This window comes from Oncorhynchus gorbuscha, linkage group LG01 (assembly GCF_021184085.1).
Source record: "Oncorhynchus gorbuscha isolate QuinsamMale2020 ecotype Even-year linkage group LG01, OgorEven_v1.0, whole genome shotgun sequence".
Lineage (NCBI taxonomy): Eukaryota > Metazoa > Chordata > Actinopteri > Salmoniformes > Salmonidae > Oncorhynchus > Oncorhynchus gorbuscha.
The window spans coordinates 83,950,035-83,965,093 of NC_060173.1; the positions used below are offsets into that span (position 1 = coordinate 83,950,035).

The 15,059-nt window shown below is 40.9% G+C and overlaps 2 protein-coding genes across 4 annotated transcripts in view; one reads left to right on the forward strand and one right to left on the reverse strand.

The window, feature by feature from the left end:
• LOC124043838 (diacylglycerol kinase eta-like) overlaps positions 1 to 602 on the reverse strand; it is an 86,775-nt gene extending 86,173 nt beyond the window's left edge. Inside the window, exon 1 of the mRNA XM_046362895.1 lies at positions 371 to 602. Coding sequence (XP_046218851.1) covers positions 371 to 418 — 48 coding nt within the window. The 5' untranslated portion in view covers positions 419 to 602. The remainder of the gene's footprint in view (positions 1 to 370) is intronic.
• Positions 603 to 5,994: 5,392 nt separating this feature from the next.
• The window catches only part of vwa8 (von Willebrand factor A domain containing 8), a 130,165-nt gene continuing 121,100 nt past the window's right edge, over positions 5,995 to 15,059 (forward strand). For all 3 annotated transcript variants that reach the window (XR_006840396.1, XM_046362956.1, XM_046362963.1), the window contains exons 1-4: positions 5,995 to 6,281; positions 6,734 to 6,811; positions 6,948 to 7,078; positions 9,528 to 9,638. Coding sequence is in view for 2 of the 3 variants with exons in the window: in XM_046362956.1 (XP_046218912.1) it covers positions 6,143 to 6,281; positions 6,734 to 6,811; positions 6,948 to 7,078; positions 9,528 to 9,638 (459 nt within the window). In the remaining variant the exon portion in view is untranslated. The remainder of the gene's footprint in view (positions 6,282 to 6,733; positions 6,812 to 6,947; positions 7,079 to 9,527; positions 9,639 to 15,059) is intronic.

Below are 15,059 nucleotides of genomic sequence, written 5' to 3' on the forward strand. Positions count from 1 at the left end.
GCTACGTGGATTCGGTTTGAACATAACATTGACCACTTGAATAGCAACTTCAGACAAAGACAACGAGCCTATAATCAGATACATTTTAGTTTGTCTAAAGACTAACTTTGTTAAACATCAATCTGACTGTTCTATTGTTTTCACAGCAAAAGACAATAGGGGTTGAGTTCTCAGAAAAGCAAAGGCATTCGGTTCTCCAAAAACAATGACTGACCTGGATGGTGACAAGAAATTACTTAGAAATTATTCTAAAACGGGAGAAAAACGTCTGTCTTTTCCCTTTCAGTATTTAGTCTCGTAGACAAAAGGCAAGACTAAGAAGACCACACTATCTTATTTCACTAGAAATAATTTGGCAAAAGCTACTGACCAGTTCTTCCCATGCAGGGCTACGAGTATAATGGTATACATCTTCCATAGTCCCACTCAGTCCGCTCCGGGAAACCAGTCTAGAAATAGTATATGCAGATGAATGGATACAGCTGTCTGGTTAGCGTAAAACCGTCTATATATGGTTTGAGGTTCTGAACCAGGTAGGCCTCCTAGGCTATAATTCCGTGTTGCCTATTACTCCACTCTACCACCTCCTCTAAAATCTTCTCTGCCGCTTCCCTCGCGGCTGGTTCAAGGGCTGAGCCTCGTCAACCACGTGATAAAGTCAAACCCTTATATGGCACGGAGGAGCACCGAGGGAGAACCGGGCACCTCCTCCCCAATTTTCCTTGCCTTTTCCATCGCCACTGGTTCAATAGGAGGGGGGTGACGCAATAAAAACGAAGACACTGCCTTAAACAATTTTGACAGAGTTAATTTCACTCTCGCCCATTAAGAATATAATGATTATGGATACACACAGTAGTTTAATATAAGGATTTTTCACAGAGGGTAGAAGAATGTTGACTCTTTCTATATTTTGTAATAGTCTAGACGAAATTAGTGTGAAGCATAGCAGGATTAATTTATGTATTCAGACAATATTTACTTGTACACAATAGTCACAAACAAGACAAAATAACAATATTTCATTTGAAGGTATGTTTAGGCCTAGGTCTAGATATTTAATTCATTTTGAAAAATTATAGACTAACAATTAATTACAAAACAGAAATGTTTTGATGAATAAGTGGACCATCTTCCCTCAGCCTATACGAATTCAGAAGCAAAGATTGCTTTAACACAGTGCCTCCTCTGCCTATAAGCAGATTGACTACACACTGCGTATAAGGCCCACAGCCGCTAGGGGGCCTCGAACTGAGTTTAGGGGGTCTCAATTTACTTTTGGGAGTTAGAATAGTAGAACACAAAGATTGCAATTTAAAACATTTGGTACTGAATCAGCAGTTTTCCTCGCTATGTCCATCCCTGACATTGAATTACCCATGTCAGCTAACATTTATAAATGTCTTGGTAAATTAGTCTAGCCAGCTATCCAAACCTTGTAGTAATCATGGTTGAATTAGGGCTACTGACCAGGCGCGAAGGGCACGTGCCCAGGGGCCCTGACCTCCAGAGGGCCTCCACTGATTTTCTTTGTCACCCAGATATCTTATGAACATGGAATAGATCAAGACAAAATGTGTAGAATTGCAGGAAATTTGCTTTAAAACTGCAACATTTTCTCTCCACTCCTTGGCATGGGTCCTCAGATCCTCAGAAACGTCTACAGCTGCACCATTGAGATCATCTTGACTGGCTGTATCACTGGTTGGTATGGCAACTGACTGACATCCAATCATAAGGCGCTGCAGAGGGTAATGCGTACGGCCCAGTACATCGATGGGGCCGAGCTCCCTGCCATCCAGGACCTCTATACCAGGCGGTGTCAGAGGAAGGCCCTAAAAATTGTCAAAGACTCCAGCAACCCAAGTCAAACGGATCTCTCTGATTCCGCACAGCAAGCGATACCGGAGCGCCAAGTCTGGGACCAAAAGGCTCCTGAACAGAAGACTGCTGAACAGTTCATCAAATGGCTTTCTGGACTATTTGCATTGACCACTTTTTTTAGCACAGACTTTCTTGCACTGGCTCTATGCACACTCATTGGACTCTACTCACACACTCACATATACTACACTGACACTCCAACACACACACACACACACACACACACACACACACACACACACACACACACACACACACACACACACACACACACACACACACACACACACACACACACACACACACACACACACACACACACACACACACTACATACGCTCACACATAACACACACACACACACATCCACATTTACACATCTTTCATACTCTTCACATATGCTGCTACTACTCCGTTTTTTTAATCTATCATGATTGGCCAGTCACTTTTACACCTACCTACTTGTACATATTACCTCAATTACCTCAACTATCTTGTATCCCTCACATTGACTCGGTACCGTTACTCCTTGTATATATCCTCGTTATTTTATTTTTATTGTTACTATTTCCTTTTTTTATTTAGTTAATTGTTTTTGCTTTTTAACTCTGCATTGTTGGAAAAGCATTTCAAAGTGAAGTCTACACCTGTTGTATGCGGCGCATATGCAAATAAAATGTGGTTTGATTTAGCAAAAGGTGTAGAATTCCTGGAAATTATCATTAAAATGTCCTTTTTCTGTCCCGCCCCATACCAAGATGTAGGTTGACATTTATTGCCATGAATCAGGTGTGTGCCTTTCCAAATCATGTCCAATCAATTGAATTTTCCACAGGTGGACTCCAATCTAGTTGTAGAAACATCTCAAGGATGATCAATGGAAACAGGATGCACCTGAGCTCAATTTCGAGTCTCATAGCAAAGGGTCTGAATACTTATGTAAATAAGGTATTTCTGTTTTGTTTTTTTATTGCAAAAATGCAAAAAACCTGTTTTCACATTGTCATTATGGGGTATTGTGTGGAGATTGCGAAGCATTTTTAAAAATGTAATCATTTTTAGAATAAGGCTGTAATGTAACAAAATGTGGTAAAATCAAGGGGTCTTAATACTTTCCGAAGGCACTGTATATGTATACATGTATATATACATTCTAGTCATACTTTATTAAAATACTTTTCAAAATCTGCTATGAAGACCTGGCCTGGTTTCTTTGATGTTTCATAGTGTTTTAAGTAATTGTCATATATTATATGTCTGATCAGAAAGAACAATATCTGGTAAAAACCTTTTAATTCTATGCACTATGCATTTTGCCAGGATTTGTGCTTCACAACATTGCAATGTAAGAGGCCTCCAGTTTTTAAAATTAACTTTATATTTACCACACGGGTCCTGTTTCAGTAATCGTGAAATCAGACCATCTTGCTGAGTACCTAAGCGTCTACTATTTTTATAGGAGAAGTTCAAACATGCTAATACTGGATATTTGAGTACAGAAAGACATGTCTGATATCAAATCAAATCAAAGGTTATTTGTCACGTGCGCCGAATACAACAGTGAAATATACAGTGAAATGCTTACTTACAGGTTCTAAACAATAGTGCAAAATAGGTATTAGGTGAACAATAGGTAAGTAAAGAAATAAAACAACAGTTAAAAGACAGGCTATATACAGTAGTGAGGCTATAAAAGTAGCGAGGCTACTTACAGACACTGGTTAGTCAGGCTGATTGAGGTAGTATGTACATGTAGATATGGTTAAAGTGACTATGCATATGTGATGAACAGAGAGTAGCAGTAGTGTAAAAAGAGGGGTTGGCGGGTGGTGGGACACAATGCAGATAGCCCTGTTAGCCAATGTGCGGGAGCACTGGTTGGTCGGTCCAATTGAGGTAGTATGTACATGAATGTAGAGTTAAAGTGACTATGCATATATGATAAATAGAGAGTAGCAGCAGATTGGGGGGGCTGCACACAATGCAAATAGTCCGTGTAAACATTCGATTACATGTTCAGAAGTTTTATGGCATGGGGATAAAAACTGTTGAGAAGCCTTTTTGTACTAGCCTTGGCACTCCGGTACCGCTTGCCATGTGGTAGTAGAGAGAACAGTCTACAACAGTCCACGATCATCTCCTTAATCTTTGTTAGGTTGAGGGATAGGTTGTTATTCTGGCACCACCTAGCCAGATCTCTGACCTCCTCCCTATAGGCTGTCTCATTGTTGTCGGTGATTGGGCCTACCACTGTTGTGTCGTCTGCAAACTTAGTGATGGTGTTGGAGTCGTGCCTGGCCATGCAGTCATGGGTGAACAGGGAGTACAGATGGGGACAGAGCACGCACCCCTGGGGAGCTCCAGTGATGAGGATCCGCGTGGTGGATGTGTTGCTACCTACCCTCACCACCTGGGGGTGGCCCGTCAGGAACTCCAGGATCCAGTTGCAGAGGGAGGTGTTTAGTCCCAGGATCCTTAGCTTAGTGGTGAGCTTTGAGGGCCCTATGGTGTTGAATGTTGAGCTGTAGTCAATGAATAGTATTCTCACATAAGTGTTCCTTTTGTCCAGGTGGGAAAGGGCAGTGTGGAGTGCAATAGAGTTTGCATTATCTGTGGATCTTTTTGGGCGGTATGCAAATTGGAGTGGGTCTAGGGTTTCTGGAATAATGGTGTTGATGTGAGCCATTACCAACCTTTCAAAGCACTGTCTGTAATAGTTTGCAAGCCCTGCCACATGATATACCTGTACTTGTATGTTAGTTTTCTTAAACTTGCATCATGTTGTCTCCATGGCAGGAGTTGCGAGTGTCGAATAACAGGATGTCCAAGAACTGGGTGCGGGTTCAATGAATATTTTCAGTTTAGATTAAATTTAACGCTCAGCCTATTTGAAATTGAATTATGGTTTACTGAATTTTTTAATAATGCATTATACTACAGTAATATTCATGTTGAAAATGTCTATCAATTTCCAGACTCACCATCTCTTGCAATCTTCCAGGTTCAAGGTGAAGCTAAGGTGAAGCTAATCACCTCTCTGTCCTCTACCATGCATAAGATTTGTGTGTGTGATGTAGTGCTAGAGAAGTGTGCCCAAGGCCAAGGCAAGCTACAGGTCACTTGTTTTGTTGAGTTCATCTTGTAGTACGTTTGCCTATCTGGGCATAGGCCCTAAAGTTCTGCAGTTATTTGAAGTCATCTTTATTTTATGTTTCAACTTATTTTACGATTCATATTTATTGTACAATGTTCCTGCAAACCTTTTCGCCCTGTTTCTCACTGGAGCTCGAAGAGAAAATAAAAGCAACCCAAACTTGTATCAAATCAAATCAAATTGTACTTGTCACATGCGCCGAATACAACAGGTGTAGACCTTACTGTGAAATGCTTACTTTACAAGCCCTTAACCAACAATGCAGTTGAAGAAATAGAGTTAAGAAAATATTTACTAAATAAACTAAAGTAAAAAACAAAATAAAAGTAACACAATAAAATTACATGACAATAACGAGGCTATAAACAGGGGGTACAGGTTACTTGAGGTCATTTGTACATAGGGGTAAAGTGACTATGCATAGATAATAAACAGTGAGTAACAGCATTGCAAAAACAAGGATGGGGGGCATTTGTAAATAGTGGCCATTTGATTTGTTTAGTTGTTCAGCAGCCTCATAGCTTGGGGGTAGAAGCTGTTAAGGAGCCTTTTGGACCTAGACTTGGCGCTCCGGTACCTCTTGCCGTTCAGTAGCAGAGAGAACAATCTATGACTTGGGTGACCATTTTTTAGGCCTTCCTCTGACACCGCCCAGTATATATGTCCTGAATGTCAGGAAGCTTGGCCCCAGTGATGTTTTGGGCCATACGCACTATAATTCCTGGTGACACAACTCTTTCCTTCAGCTTAGGCCCTAGGTCTCTTTCTTTTTTACACAATTTCTTACACTATTACGATTGTTCCCCTATCTGTGCTTTTACTTACAGTCCACGTTAATTACATGCTAATACTTGCTAATAGGCGTAGATACTCGTTTACTGTGGAATTAGGAACTAGGTAGTTGAAGTGGTAGATGTGATTCACTACGGAAGACATTTCTCGCGGACGCATTTTGTTCATCATTTATTATCTTCCGCCAATTGAAAGGTTGTCGGCGTAGCTATATTATGAAACCAGCATGAGGGAACGTAGCTAACTGCTAAATAACAGTCAAAACGGTCTTGTATTTTTGGATTCTGACTTCGATAACTTCTGTAATTCACCATGCATTCGCAGATCCTGTGCAAAGGCACGGCTGCGGCTGTGGCTGCGAGGAGAATGCGGAATATTTTAGGTCCTGTCCTGGGCAAAGGCGGCTGGACGTGGAATACTCATGAGGTCAAACTCCTCAACACATCGGCAGGTGACTGACCCTACCTAGCTAACACTATTAGTAACACTACAGGCTATTATCATAGTGTTCAACTATTGTTTTTGAGCCTAAAACCCCACTTTTGTCGTCTTTAAATATATATTTAAAGTGGGCTGATGTAACAGGTTAGCAAGTTAGCTAGCTAGCCACACCATGGAAGTAACTAGATTGTTTGCTAGCTGTCACCTCTCACCTACATTTCGTATGTTGCTGGTAGTTAGCTAGCTAAGTGTTTTACAACTACTGTAATCCAAGCTATCAGATTACACTGTCACATTCACATAACATGGTAAACTTCCCGAAACAAATCATCCCTAGTTAACGTTAGGCCTACTCCTTTTGGTTTTTACTTATGTGGCATTTGTTCCTGCAAACGTTTTATTAGTTTTGTGTGTGGCATCAATCACTGTATTGTACATAATCTTTGTTCTTCTGTGTGTCAGGTGACACAGTGAAGATAGGGGAGATCTCCTACCAGCTCAAAACACCCAGGAACCCAGAGCTAGTGCCCATCAATCACAGTATGTAGCACCAGTGATATGCTCTACCTTCAATGCAATGTATTTCTGTCTGTGTGTTGTGTATGTGAGAGCGAAAGAGCGAGAGAATGAATGAGACATTGAGTTTGTGTTCGCATGTCCTTCCTTGTGTTTTTAGTGTCAGAGACCCTGCCCCAGACTGTGGTCCAGCACCTGCGTTGGATCATGCAGAAGGATCTGTTGGGTCAGGATGTGTTCCTCATCGGACCCCCTGGACCCCTACGACGATCCATCGCCATGAAGTACCTGGTGAAAACAAACACACTCACTCTACTAGTCCACTGAGCAATCAAATCAAATTTTAATTGTCACATGCTTCATAAGCAACAGGTGTAGAATAACAGTGCTTACGGTGCCTTCCCAACAATGCAGAATACAATAAGAAATATAATAATAGAAAAATTAATTGTAACACTTATTACACAATGAGCAATGATAGCGAGTCGATGTGCAGGGTTACGAGGACATTGAGTTAGATATGTACATATACAGTTGAAGTCGGAAGTTTACATACACTTAGGTTGGAATCATTAAAACTAGTTTTTAAACCAATCCACAAATGTCTTGTTAACAAACTATAGTTTTGGCAAGTCTGTTAGGACATATACTTTGTGCATGATACAAGTAATTTTTCCAACAATTGTTTACAGTCAGATTATTTCACTTCATTTTATTTTATTTCACTTCACTAATTCACTGTATCATAATTCCAGTGTGTCAGAAGTTTACATACACTAAGTTGACTGTGCCTTTTAAACAGCTTGGAAAATTCCAGAAAATGATGTCATGGCTTTAGAAGCTTCTGATTCGATAATTGACATAATTTGTGTCAATTGGAGGTGTACCTGTGGATGTATTTCAAGGCCTACCACCAAACTCAGTGCGCCTTTGCTTGACATCATGGGAAAATCTAAAGAAATCAGCCAAGACCTCAGAATTTTTTTTGAGACCTCCACAAATCTGGTTCATCCTTGGGAGCAATTTCCAAATGCCTGAAGGTACCACGTTCATCTGTTGAGACAATAGTATGCAAGTATAAACACCATGGGACCACGCAGCCATCATACCGCTCAGGAAGGAGATGCATTCTGTCTCCTAGAGATGAACGTACTTTGGTGCGAAAAGTGCAAATCATCCCAGAACAACAGCATAGGACCTTCAAATCATATTTATTGGTCACATAAACACGGTTAGCAGATGTTAATGCGAGTGTAGTGAAATGCTTGTGCTTCTAGTTCCGACGATGCATTAATATCTAACAAGTAATTGAACAATTTCACAACAAGTACCTTATACACACAAATGTAAAGGAATGAAGAAGAATATGGTAAAGCACCTTGTGAAGATGCTGGAGGAAACAGGTACAAAAGTATCAATTTCCACAGTAAAACGAGTCCGATAGCAACATTACCTGAAAGGCTGCTCAGCAAGGAAGAAGCCACAGCTCCAAAACCGCCATAAAAAGCCAGACTACAGTTTGCAACTGCACATGCGGACAAAGATCATACTTTTTGGAGAAATGTCCTCTGGAATGATGTTACAAAAATAAAACTGTTTGGCCATAATGACCATCGTTATGTTTGGAGGAAAAAGGGGGAGGCTTGCAAGCCGAAGAACACCATCCCAACCGTGAAGCACGAGGGTGGCAACATCATGTTGTGGGGGTGCTTTGCTGCAGGAGTGATTGGTGCACTTCACAAAATAGATGGCATCATGAGGGAGGAAAATGAGGTGGATATATTGAAGCAATATCTCAAAGACATCAGTCAGGAAGTTAAAGCTTGGTCGCAAATGGGTCTTCCAAATAGACAATGACCCCAAGCATACTTGCAAAGTTGTGGCAAAATGGCTTAAGGACAACAAAGTCAAGGTATTGGAGTGGCCATCACAAAGCCCTGACCTCAATCCCATAGAAATTATGTGGGCAGAACTGAAAAAAAGCATATGTGTGCAAGGAGGCCTACAAACCTGACTCAGTTACACCTGCTCTGGCAGGAGTAATGGGCCAAAATTCACCCAACTTATTGTGGGAAGCTTGTGGAAGGCTACCCAAAATGTTTGACCCAAGTTAAACAATTTAAAGGCAATGCTACCAAATACTAATTGAGTAAATGTAAACTTCTGACCCACTGGGAATATGATGAAAGAAATAAAAGCTGAAATAAATCATTCTCTCTACTATTATTCTGACATTTCACATTCTTAAAATAAAGTGGTGATCCTAACTGACCTAAGACAGGACCTTTTTACTTGGATTAAATGTCAGGAATTGTGAAACACTGAGTTTAAATGTATTTGGCTAAGGTGTATGTCAACTTCTGACTTCAACTGTAGGTAGGGGTAAAGTGACTAGGCAACAGGATAGATAATAGACAGTAGCAGTAGCGTGATGAGTGTGGACGTGCCGCTCTTTATCCAGGCTGAAGCCTATCTAGGGAGTGGTGCTGTATTACAGGAGTTGCCAAACCTCAGTGAATTTCCAAAACCTGTTCAACAGTAGCATAGCGCTATAGTTACTATTACTAGTAATATAAGTTACTATTACCGTGCAATAAACTATCAAAAGCTATGTGATAACTAATTACTATTAGTACAAGTATACACTGTACAGCATTATTGAGTGTTTTTAAAGTGTTATGGAGTACTCTAGTATTAGGAAGTGTTCTAAAGTGTTGTGTTGACTTCCCTGATTGGTTAGGAGCTGACTAAGAGGGAGGTGGAGTATGTAGCTCTGTCCAGAGACACTACAGAGACAGATCTCAAACAAAGAAGAGAGATACGATCTGGAACAGCCTTTTACATAGACCAGGTGAGTACCGTTCCTATGTCCGTCAGCCCATCCGTCCGTCAATCTATCTGTATGCACTATATAGCTATCAATGTGAAGTTCTGCAAAGGTGTTTTAAAACATTGGTCAGATATGTCAGTGGTGTGAACATTAAGACATTTAGTCTTTTGTCATTGCAGCTACATGCTGATGGTTATACGCTTTCTTGTTAAAAACAGCACTCATTTGTTGGTTTCCGATGAGAGCACCTCAATGATCAAAGCTCCACTCTCCAGCAGCACTGGTTAGATAAGCTGCTGTCAATATAAAGACCCCTTTCCTGGTTGGTTTATTTGTGGCTTGGTTCTACACTTGGGCTGGGAATTTCCAGGGACCACACGATACTATATCATGATGCTTAGGTGCCTATACGATATGTATTGCAATTCTCTATGTATCACGATTTATCACAATTGTATATGTATTGCGATTCGATACTGCTATTTTATAGTGATTCGATGTTCCAAACATATTGCTCACTATGTCTGCTGCAGAGGGTCGAAAGAGAGCCAAAATAAAAATATTTTGATCACTCATTGAAATTAAAGTGCTGAAAACATGTTCGCTCGCCATTTTAAAAGGAAGTTTGAGGCCAAACTAAAGGAGGAGAAATACCAACGTTTTGGTGCAGGTACAACCGACTAGCGCTAGCCAACCTTAATAACTGCCTTTTTAGAGAATCGCTACTTGTAGTCATAGAATCAATATAATATTGCGATACTCTACTGTATCGATTTTCCCTCCATCCCTATTCTACACTAACCATCTAATGATCAGTGAGATCCACCAGGACACAGTCCATTCTGTGAGCTGGTGAGCTAGCTAGCTAGCTAGCTCATACATCTGCCATCTGAAAGCAGTATCAATGATTTCATAAAGATTGGATAGAATTTATGCGGACATGTTATTACTGACTTGTCACCAATGTTCCCGCTAAGCTGTGCGCAGGGGCGTAGCTCCCCAGGACTGCCACGCTGAAGAAATATCACATATTGAACTTCAACTTTCTAGAGTTTTTCCCCTTAGTTAACACTATCAACGTTTCCCTTCACTGTGGGAACTGTGATTGAATCAACGCAGTATTAGCCACTTTCAATGCAACATACTGAAACAGAACAAACTATGCAACACTTAGTATGCAAAACGAGCTATGCAAGAGTTTTTGTTGTAGGCAGAACGCACCAGTGTAGGATTCTGTTGCAATGATAGGCTCGACTCAGCCCATACTCTACACAGACCCGCACGGCATGGATAAGAGCGTCTGCTAAATGTAAATAACCAATCAGAGCTGCAGTGGACCTATTTGCAAATAGACCATTGCCATATATGGATCTGTGCCATTCACTTAGAACTGCACTGTGTCGTAAAATGTTATGGAATGCATTTTCTCCATTGTTTTGATGATAGGCCACTCTGGTAGGCCTTCATTATGATCAAGTAGGCTACTGTAACTTAAAGCGGGTACAGTCTCAGTGTGCACAGTAAATGCGCAACGTTCATGTTTTGCGCTCAGCCGACCTGAAATTTGCCCAGTTCAAATGATATATTTTTGGGCTAAACCAATACATGTCTCTTATAATTACATCCATCTTTTAAAAAATAATATCTCTCAACCTGACCCAAATAAGATGATGGTTCAATGAGATGGATAAGAGAATGCATATAGACTTCAGGGCTCGACATTAACATTTGTCCGAGTTTTTAGTAAATGTAAAAAATATAAATAAATAAATAAATAAATAAAATTGTAAAAAAAAATTTATGTAAAAAATATCTATACAAAAATTTTAGGGAATAATATTCATTTATATATATTCATTTTTATAATAAAATAATAATAATCAGGATGTTGTGTCCAGTGGGGTAAATGCAGATGGACAAACTCCATTCTGTTATTTGACCCATTTCTGGATGTGGAAATTATATTTTAGATGGTGTCAGCATAATTTTATTTTCATTAATTTTGGAGTAGAATTGTCCTTTAAAAAGTCACCAGAATTGAGCTTCTGTCCTTCTACATAGAAATTCTCACGGGAAGGATGCCCTTAAGCAAGGGGAATTGGTCAAACTCACATGTACAAAATTATCCTCTTTCACTAAAAGCATGATGGTCATGACTTTCTTACATGAAAGGGAAGGTTAACTTGGCCCCAGACAATTGCCCCTGCCAAGGCGCAGTTGATGAACAGGTGCCTTATTAAATCAATGCTATATAGGCCTACCATCTCTCCAGCGCTTAATATTGGGAGCTGACAAATAAATCTGACCTTTGGAAAGCTGGGTTTCATATCTTAGTTAGTTATCTTGTTTTGAAGTACCGGTAGCCTACTTTAGCCATTTGATCCCTGATTTATTGAATGAGGAATTATTTTATAAAGAAATAAAAAAGTATATGGTTGTAATTGTGATGTTTTGTAGGATATGAAGGGTGGCCAACCAGCCTCCAGGAGATAATTAAAGGGGCAGTGTTGTATTTTGAGACCGGCTTGAATATGCAAAAATGCCAATAGAAAGAGGGTCGCCTACATTTGAATGATGATAATACATTTTATTTTGTAAAGTGGTTCCTTGTATCATACAAAACCATTTTCAGTTCCCTTTTTGGCCCATTTGTGTTACAGATCTTCTTTTGGGGGAGACAATCAAAATGTTAATGTCAAGCCCTGTAGACACTCATCCACTGGTCTCTACTCTGCCTAGAAACAGTCAGCTGGGTCACCATGGAGACAGGGAGTTAATAAACTGCAGTGATTCCCCCAGGGGAAGCCCTCGGATCATCCTCTCCCTGGGGTTCAGATGATAGACCCTCGATGATTGATCCGAGGGCCATTCAATCAGGGAAAACAGCACCCATCCTGCAATAATTCATTTTTGCGGCCTACTTTATTCAACTAGACAATATGTAAAATGTATAATTTGCTGCAAGGATCAAATTGCTGCAGGAAGAGGCAGAGCAATGTTGCTTTTTGTGGCCTACTCCTCTCCTCCCCCTCTTCTTCTTCCTCCAATGAAAACAAAGCAACCAGGATTAGTGTTTCTACCTCCTCTCCTCCCCCGCTTCCCCACTGGCCACCATCCATCCCATCAAAGAGAAAACAGGTTTCCATTGTTCCCATGGCAACATGTGCTGAATAGCTGCACCATTATGGATTGAGCTAATTGGTGTCAACATTATTCACAAATAAGTCATTTACTTCAGCAATGGCTGTTTTGGCTAGATTTGTTCGTGTGTGTGTGTGTGGATCAGGATGCATAAAACTGGTTTTCTGTCAGGATTGGGTACTAGCAGAAGGGTGTGTTGATAAGAGCATAAGTGTATTCCTGTGGGCCTTGCGCTCATTTGGAGACCTATATTCAGGCTTTGTGTGTCAACCCATCTGCTCTCCCCTCTCCTCTTCCCTCTCTTCTCTCACTAATAGACTCCTCCAATTCAACATCCTTGTAGTCAGCATCTAATATAGATCCAGGGCTGGAAATAATCACTGTCCCCAGAGATTCTTCTGCCATTGAAATCCTTGGGCGGGCCGCCTAAGCATTTTATTGGGCCACCTGAGCATTTTATTGGGCCACCTGAGCATTTTATTGGGCCACCTGAGCATTTTATTGGGCCACCTGAGCATTTTATTGGGCCACCTGAGCATTTTATTGGGCCACCTGAGCATTTTATTGGGCCACCTGAGCATTTTATTGGGCCACCTAAGCATTTTATTGGGCCACCTAAGCCCAATTGGTGTTTTCTTAGTGTTCTTTTTTTAAAATATATTTCCGGCATAAAAATGCTTTAAGATATAAAGTATGTAGAAAAGATAATGGACTAATATCATTTTTTTAATAATATAATCTTTGAGAACTAACAATGTTAAATCGCACGAAATTTGTTTTAAAACTGCAAAAAAATCTCATGGAGAAATGTTTGGAAGAGGCCCTCCCGAATGGCGCAGCGGTCTAAGGCGTTACTACAGCCCCGGGTTCATTCACGGACTGTGCCACAACCAGCCGTTGACGGTTGTCCCATTGGACGGTGCACAATTGGCCCAGCGATGTTCGGGTTAGGGGAGGGTTTGGCCAGGGGGGGGCTTTACTTGGCTCATCACGTCCTAGCAAGTTCTTGTGGAGGGCCGGGTGCCTGCAGGCTGGTCACGGTATCCAGTTGAACAGTGTTTCCTCTGACACATTGGTGCGGCTGGCGGGTGTTAAGGAGCGTGGTTAGGCGGGTCATGTTTCGCAGGACGCATGACTCCACTTTCACCTCTACCGAGCCCGTTGGGGAATTGCAGCGATGAGACAAGATCGTAATTGAAATTGGGACATTTTTGGAAATGTGGAATTGCAGGAAATTGGCTTAAAATTGCAAACATTTCTCTACACCATCTAGATGGGGGCCGCTCAAATATTCTCTCAAATTCAGCTACGCCACATACCTCGCCCCCTCCCTGCCAACCACCTAAGTCCCTTTTTGATCCAAAAAAAACAACAACCTGGTCCTTTGAAATCAGGCCCAACTCTAATTATATTAAACATCCTCCAACCCAGGAGGCTAGTCAATCTGCAAATAGACATCATTACAGTGATTGGAATCTCACCTTCAATAATGACCTAGTTGGACCAATGAATGCCCTAGCCTTGTGCTTTAGCTTATTCTATGGCATGACAACAGGAACGGAGTGGCTGGAGTCGATTATGGGTTATTGAGAATATTGAGTACTACCGTACCATTTCAGTTTCAAGTAAGACTTTCTCTAAGAATCAAGGAACATTTTGTTCCTGCTTCCTGTCACATAGCCTAACCCCCAGATCTACAGGTAACCACCAAAAATAATGGAAACACTTAGTAAATGAGGGGTACAAAGTCTATTGAAAGCAGGTGCTTCCACACAGGTGTGGTTCCTGAGTTAATTAAGCATTTAACATCCCATCATGCTTAGGGTCATGTATAAAAATGCTGGGCTAGCCATTATTTTGTCTACCATGGCTATACTCACATAGGATGAAAATGTCCCCATCCACAAAGGTATAAGTGGTTACTGAATGTTTTGATTAGTATGAAAATGAAGTAAACCATATGCCATGGCTGTCTCAGTCACCAGATCTCAAACCAATTAAACACTTATGGGAGATTCTGGAGAGGTGCCTGAGACAGTGTTTTCCACCACCATCAACAAAACACCAAATGATGGAATTTCTTGTGGAAGAATGGTGTCGCAACCCTCCAATAGAGTTCCAGACACTAGTAGAATTTATGTCCAGGTACGTTGAAGCTGTTCTGGCTCAAGGTGGCCCAACACCCTGTTAAGACATTTTATTATGGAGTTTCCTTTATTTGGGCAGTTACCTGTAGCTATCAAGTCAACTCCAGCTACTAGCTAGCCAGTTCTCTTGCGTCTTTTCTCCAGCTTCCAGGCC